Below are 7,500 nucleotides of genomic sequence, written 5' to 3'. Positions count from 1 at the left end.
GCACAGGTAGTAGATATATTGCAAGGCGTCCCCGCGATGCACCAGGTACTCCCCCGGGGCGCAGAAATTGTTGCGAATGTGCAAGCTGAGGAGTTTAAGGCAGCCGTGGCTCGCCGTCTCGAAGATCGGCAGGGAGAGAATCTCGCGGTGGATGTGCATGGAGATGTCACCACGGAGCTCTTCCGGGAATTCCTTCAGCGTCTGCGGGGGAGAAAGGAGGAGGGAGGGGGTGAGAAGATGGGGGGGGAGAAGAAGATAGGAGTATGTGTGAGAAGAAGATGGGAAAGGGGGAAGAAGAAGGTGGGTGTGTGTGAGTGATAAGAAGATGGGGGGGGGGGAGAAGAAGATAGGGGTATGTGTGAGAAGGTGGGTGTGTGTGTGATAAGAAGATGGGTGTGTGTGTGAGAAAGGAGGAGGGGGGGTGAGAAGAAGGTTGGGTGGGTTGGGTGGGGTGTGTGTGTGATGGGAGGTGATGAGAAGATTGGTATGTGTGTGATAAGGTGGGGGGTGGGTGTGTGTGATAAGAAGATGAGGGGTGGGGGTGTTAAAGATGCTGTGGGTCTTAGGGTCTTAGTGTTAATTTTGTCTATTAGTTATTGCTATTACTATTTTTTTGTTGTTAATCTATGAATTTATTCTTATCATCTGTCATCATGCTTATTCTTATTATCATTATCTATCATTATTATCGTTATTATTATTGCAACAACAACAACTGCTACTTATCATTATCATTATAAATACTATTACTTTAGTTTACATTTTATTACCATTATTAATGAATCAAATTTGATATCATAAATACTCTTGCCATTATTATTATTGCCATTTGATTATATTCGTATATGATCTTATATTCTTTCTACTCTGTAATTATCTTTTTTTGTTTTGTTTTGTTTTCTCCTATTTGTGTGTACCTGTCTATCCTCTTTCTTTTTTAGTGTCTATCCTTTGTACCTATCCCTTCTTCTGATTTTCAAAAAAAATGATATATGAATCTATCATTTTTTTTTCATTTTCTGTCCACAAATCATTTCCTATGAGTCACTCTCTACGTCAATTTCATTACGTCATTTTCTCTCCTTCCTCCTTCTTTTATGAAACAAAAAAAATCTGAATATGAAGAGAAAACAAAGAAAAAGTGTAAGTAACGCGTTTCGATGTAATACATTGATCAGAATTACATTCAATCCAGACACAACCGTGTGATTTAAACGCTTCCATTTTATATATCTGGGTGAGCGATCTTTTCCATTCTAATTCGTACTTATATTTGTCACAATGAACGCTTCCTCCTTTTCCTGTGTACACAAAGGAGATCAACTTAAGTAAAGTACTTTTTGAAATGGACTGAAACCCGTGTATGCTGATCATAAAAAGGAATTAAACGTTAAGATTATGTTATACTTAATAATCCGCTTATAAGATTAGTTTCTCTAATAAGAGATTTGTTAAGGAAAATCTGTTAGGTGATTGTTACTCGCACAAGCGACTAAGATCAGATTAATTTACTGTATCTATTGTCATTTGTCATTTCAATGTCATTCGTCATTTCACTGTCATTATGTCGTTTCACTGTCGTGCACCTTGCATCATCACGCATCTATTTCTATTCATTATTTTGTTTTCATATTTTCCTGGGTGTTCCTTTTCGTTTTCTGTCTACATATATTTTCATATAGAGAGGGAATATCAATTTTGATATACTGCAATTCAGTATCAATTGTTTGAACGTCAGGCGCGCGCGTGCGAATGTGTATGATATGTATATAATATATATATATATATAGATATATATATATATATATATATATATATATATATATATATATGTGTGTGTGTGTGTGTGTGTGTGTGTGTGTGTGTGTGTGAGTGTGTGTTTGTGTGTGTGTGTGTGTGTGTGTGCGCGTGCATGTGTGTGTCTGTTTGTGTGCGTGTAAATGTGTGCGCGCGTGTGTATGTGTATTTATGAGATGCAGATGTTACTTCCCATTTGCTCCAGGTTCACCAGGTAAGAATAAAAACACCTGTTGTTCTTCCAATATTGCGTCTTGGCATAAACCTTGTTCCTTTACTGTTTAGCTAATGTTTATGATCTTTCTCTATTTTTGTGTTTCTCTGTTCGTTTACCTTTGTTCTATACGCCACATAATCTATTTTTGTTCCCCCAAAGAAATCCTATCTTCTACCCTCTCACATCCCGTCCTTTCCTTCTTTTTTTTTTGGCGCAGAACTTCCTAAATCGAGGAAACACAGCGAGTAAAACGAAGGCAGTTATGCAAATGAGCAGGGAGGGTAGAGAATAAAGTGAAAAGCGGCGAGTGGTAACCGTAGAGTTTCTTTCCGGGCCGGAGAAGCTGAGCATCACTCCCTAGAGGATCGAACCCTCTCCAAGGCGTTTCAGTCCTACTCTCACGCGGATCTAATCCCTTCTTGGATCCTCATGGATTTTCTCCTCCTATATGAATTCGTAATTCGTTACGTCACAACATCCGGGATTCTATGGCGATGATATAAGAGGCATTTTTTATGGAGGTTAATATCACCGTGATTCCTATCTTGATTGCAAGCGTTATTATGATTGCATTATAATCTGCATCACCTTTATCACGGCAAAATAAAAATAATGGACATTGCTATGTTAAATATCTAATAATCATTACGGTATCAAATACTTATTAATAACTATTGTATCAAAATGCTATACAATGGCATCTGTTTTATACGAATGCATTTATTGTATCGACAAAATCTATTTATGAGTTCGGTTATTGCTACTGTTACCGGGACTCGACGCGGATATTATCAATGCTATTATCAGTGATGACTAGACACGTTTTAGAATGAGGGAGGAAGAGGAAGAGGAAGGGAGGGAGGGAGGGAGGGAGGGAGGGAGGGAGGGAGAGAGGAATGGAGGGAGGGAGAGGGGGGAGGAGGGGGAGAGAGAGGGAGGGGGGGGAGGGGGGGAGGGAGAGGGGGAGGGAAGGAGGGAGAGGGAGGGAGGGAGGGAGAGATCGAGAGAGGGAGAGAGAGAGATAAAGAGAGAGGCGGAGTGAGAGGGAGAGACATGAGAGAGAGAGATGAGAGAGAGAGAGAGAGAGAGAGAGCGAGGGAGAGGCGGAGTGAGAGGGAGAGACATGAGAGAGAGAGGAGAGAGACATGAGAGATGGAGGAAAGAGAGAGAGGAGAGGGAGAGAAAGAGAGAGAGAGAGAGAGAGAGAGAGAGAGAGAGAGAGAGAGAGAGAGAGAGAGAGAGAGAGAGAGAGAGAGAGGGGAGGGGGAGGAGAGAGAGAGGGGAGGGGGAGGGAGAGAGAGAGAGAGAGAGAGAGAGAGAGAGGGAGAGAGAGAGAGAGAGAGAGAGAGAGAGAGAGAGAGAGAGAGAGAGAGAGGAGAGAGGGGGAGAGAGAGAGGGAGAGAGAGAGAGAGAGAGGAGAGAGAGAAAGAGAGAGAGAGAGAGAGTAAGAGAGAGAGAGAGAGAGAGAGAGAGAGAGAGAGAGAGAGAGAGAGAGAGAGAGAGGGGGGGGGAGAGAGAGGGGGGGAAGAGAGAGGGGGAGAGAGAGAGAGAGAGAGAGAGAGAGAGAGAGAGAGAGAGAGAGAGAGAGAGAGAGAGAGAGAGAGAGAGAGAGAGAGAGGAGGAGAGAGAGAGAGAGAGACAGGAGAGAGAGAGAGAGAGAGAGAGAGAGAGAGAGAGAGAGAGAGAGAGAGAGAGAGAGAGAGAGAGAGAGAGAGAGAGAGAGAGAGAGAGAGAGAGAGAGAGAGAGAGAGAGCGAGAGATAAAGAAATAAGACAAAGCAAAAGAAAGAGAAAGAAAAAAGGGGAAATGCAATGCACAACCTCCGAACAGGAATTGTATGCTAAGGAGGAAAGCTCCCGAGGTAAGTTCTTTCCTCCTCTCCCCTCTTTCCATCCCCTCTCCCCTTTTCCTCCTCCCCTTCCCTTCTTCACCCGCGTCCACCCTTCACCCCCCCAAAAAAAAAAAAAATCCCCCTCGCCCTTCACTCCTCTCTCGTTCTCTCTTTCGTTTCTCTCTTTTTCTTCCTCCTCTACCCTCTCCGTCCTCCCCTCTCCATTACCATACCGTCCGTCCTCTTTCCCCTGCGTCCACTCCTCTTATTCTTCCCCCTTCTCCTGTTTCTATTCCTCCATTCTTCCTCCTCCCCCTACTTCTATTCCTCCATTCTTCCTCCTTCCCCTGCTTCTACTCCTCTCTTCTTCCTTCTTTCCCTTCTCCTATCCTTCTCTTCTTCCCTCGTCCTACTTTCCCATCCCTTCCCCCGTCCTGTGTCCTCCCCCTCCCCCTCCCCCTTCCCCTCCCACTCCCCTCTTCCCTCCCCCATCTCCTGTGTCCTCCCTCTTCCATTCCCCTTCTCCCTCCCCCCCTTTCCCACTCCCCCTCTCCCTTCCTTCCTTACCGCCATATCCCCCTCCCCCCCCCACACACACACACCCATGACCATCCGAAAACACCATAAAAAAAACGCCATAAAAAAAAAGAAAAAAGAAAAAAAGGGGGATTATGCAAATACACAGAGTACCCTCTTTCGCCGCCAAGGCCAGCGCTATCATCGGCGCACCGGTCCCACCACCGTAAGGCTTCCGGCCCGAGATAGAGAGGAGGTAACGCCGGAAACCCCGAAAGGGAGATGAGGAGATGGGGTGTGACGGGGGGGAGGGGTAGTTTCCGTGATGGGGGAGAGGGGTTGATGGGGTGTTAGAGGGGGGGGAGTGGAGATTAGGAGGGAGGAGACAATAGTCGCTGGGTTTTGTTTTATTCATTTTTTTTTTCCTATTTTTTTCTTTTCTTCTTGGTGCGTGTAATAGGATGAAGGGTGAAGGGGGGATAAAGAGAGGGAGAGGGAGAGAGAGAGAGAGGGAGGGAGGGAGACTGAGAGACAGACAGGGAGGGAGGAAGAGAGAGAGAGAGAGAGAGAGAGAGAGAGAGAGAGAGAGAGAGAGAGAGAGAGAGAGAGAGAGAGAGAGAGAGAGAAAGATAGAGAAAGAAAGAGAGAAAGATAAAGAAAGAGAGAGAGAAAGAGAGATAACAACATCATTCCCTTTAGCTGCGCCTGGCCTCACTCGCCTTGTGACCTATGAGTACTTATCCTGACTGTGACTTATGGAAACAAAAGAGCATCGGCCTTGCATTGAACCTGGAGTAGGAGGAGGAGCAAGTTCAAGATGCCTCCTGTTTTTTCGGGTCTTGTTTTCTATCTAACTCTTTCCGTGGATGAATTGTTCAAAGTATTTTTTTTTTTATTCTGATTATCTGAATGAATTTATTTTCTATGTTGTATGTTGAAATTCGGTGTCCAGCGAAACCTCTTTCTTACTTATTTATTTATTTATTTATTTATTTTATCATCTACATTTAATTAAATCTAACTACCGAAGTCTCCCCTTGTCTTTTATTTTATTTCATTACAAAGGACGTTTTCTGTGATTCGCAAAGGAATCCGTGGACGTCGAGTTGCCTGGCCTGTCGTTCTGTCTCCGGAATGGCCGGTGTTAAGCGACCAAATCCGGACGATTTTCTATTTTCGTTTCGGCGTCTGACGAAATCTGACCCAGATTTTCCGATACTGGATTAAAGCTACATTGACAGCGTCGACCTTGCGAACGAAAAAAATCACCCGAAAATTCAATAAATTGCAGAGAGAGAAAGGGAAAATAGTCATGATAAGAAATATCCTAAATACGTCTTTTTATCTGGTCATTTACAAGTTCTAGGCTTTGCTAATTAAATCAATGCGTTTTTTTTTAGCTTGATTGAAACTCTAAAAAAAAAAGATTCTCTATTGATTTCCTCCCTCCCCCCTCCCTTCCCCCTTCCCTTCACCTCCACCACCCTCCTACTCCCCCTCCCCTCAGCTCTAACCTCATCACCTATCCTTCCCCTTCTCCTCCAACTCCCCTCCCCCTCCCCCTCCCCCTTCGCTCTCCCTCCTATCCCTCCACCACCCACCCTCCCCCTTCCCTCTCCCTCCTATCCCTCCGCCACCCACCCTCCCCCTTCCCTCTCCCTCCTATCCCTCCCCCACCCACCTTCCCCTCTCCCTCCTATCCCTCCACCCCCCCCCTTCCCTCTCCCTCCTATCCCTTCACCACCCACCCTCCCCCTTCCCTCTCCCTCTCCCTCTCCCTCCTATCCCTCCACCACACACCCACCCCTTCCCCTTCCCTCCCTTCCCCCCTTCCCCCCCCCCCATACCCCCCAAGCTCTAACCTCATGGATGTCAATGCCCTGATTAAGGCTCCACATAGTCTGAAAGTAGTCCTGCATCCGCTGACGAAGCTCCTTCGGGATCTGGTTGATGGAGAGGAAGTCCTTGAGGTCACGCCACTTGGTCTGGTACAGTGACCTCCGCAAGTACATTCGCTGGATGATTGAGGTCACGTTGCCGAAGACCGTAGCGTGCATGAGGGCTGCGCGGGCGAGGAAGTGGGGTTAGAATTGTGGTGGTGGTGGTGATGGTGGTGGTGATGATGGTGGTGGTAGTGGTGGTGGTGGTGGTGATGATGATGATGATAATGATGACGATGATGATGGTGGTGGTGGTGGTGGTGGTGATGATGGTGGTGATGATTGTAATAATTTTGGTAATGATAATAGTAATAAGAATGAAAATCATAATACTTATATTACATGAAGAAGTGTGAAAGAATAGACGTGTGAGTAAGTAGAAGGAGAAGAAGGAGAAGAAGGAGAAGAAGGAGAAGAAGAATATGAAGAAGGAGATAAAAGAGATGAGAGGCCAAAAGAGGAAGAGGAAGAAAAAGAAGAAGAAGAAGAAGAGGAGGAGAAGGGAGAGAACAGAAACATGGGGTGTAGTGCGAGATGAGAAATTAGAAAAGGAAGTGGAAGAAAAAGACGGGAAGAAGAAAGAGCAATGAGATGAAAGATTATACGAAAAAGAATAAGAATAAGAATAAGAGAAGGAAAAAAGACGAGAATAGAAGTGTGAGGGAGTATGAAGATAAAAGAAGAGGAGCAAGAAGACTAAATCAAAGAACGTAAATAAGTGGGAGGGGGATTGGAAAAAAAGAGGGTTGAATTTATGTATTTAATTAAGTGGGGAGAGAACACAGGTTTATAGAGGAGTGTGTGGCAAGGCATGGTGGGGTGGGTGGGGTGCGGGTGGGGTGGGGGGGTTCTTGTTTATTTCATTAACGGAACGGAGAGCTCTATAGGCGTGAGGGGGGGGGGGAGGTGTATATACTTAGGGATAACGGGCGTGTAAAACAAGAAGGGAGTGAGGGAGGGAGGGAGGGAGGGAGAGACTGATAAACAGATAAACAGAAAGAATGAGAAAGAGAAAGAGAAAGACACACATCAAGGAGGAATAAAGAAGGGAGGGAGGGAAGGGGGGCGGGGGGGAGGGAGAGACTGATAAACAGATAAGTAGAAAGAATGAGAAAGAAAAGGAGAAAGACACACACACACACACACACAGAACGAAAAAGGGAGATCAAACCAACTCCCAAACACAAAAGTAAAAAACA

At 45.2% G+C, this 7,500-nt stretch overlaps 1 protein-coding gene across 1 annotated transcript in view; it reads right to left on the bottom strand.

Annotated features, from left to right (window-relative positions):
* The window catches only part of Elk (Eag-like K[+] channel), a 292,104-nt gene that overhangs the window by 21,504 nt on the left and 263,100 nt on the right, over window positions 1–7,500 (bottom strand). Inside the window, exons 9-10 of the mRNA XM_086546721.1 lie at window positions 6,224–6,423; window positions 1–201 (exon numbers count right to left, since the gene is read on the bottom strand). The exon at window positions 1–201 is cut by the window's left edge and continues 49 nt beyond it. Of these exons, the coding sequence (XP_086402847.1) occupies window positions 1–201; window positions 6,224–6,423 (401 nt within the window). The remainder of the gene's footprint in view (window positions 202–6,223; window positions 6,424–7,500) is intronic.

The sequence above is a fragment of the Penaeus japonicus genome, unplaced genomic scaffold, assembly GCF_977035675.1.
Source record: "Penaeus japonicus unplaced genomic scaffold, GWHDUDI00000001_assembly GWHDUDI00000018, whole genome shotgun sequence".
NCBI lineage: Eukaryota > Metazoa > Arthropoda > Malacostraca > Decapoda > Penaeidae > Penaeus > Penaeus japonicus.
This window is presented reverse-complemented; position numbering and strand designations above follow the sequence as displayed.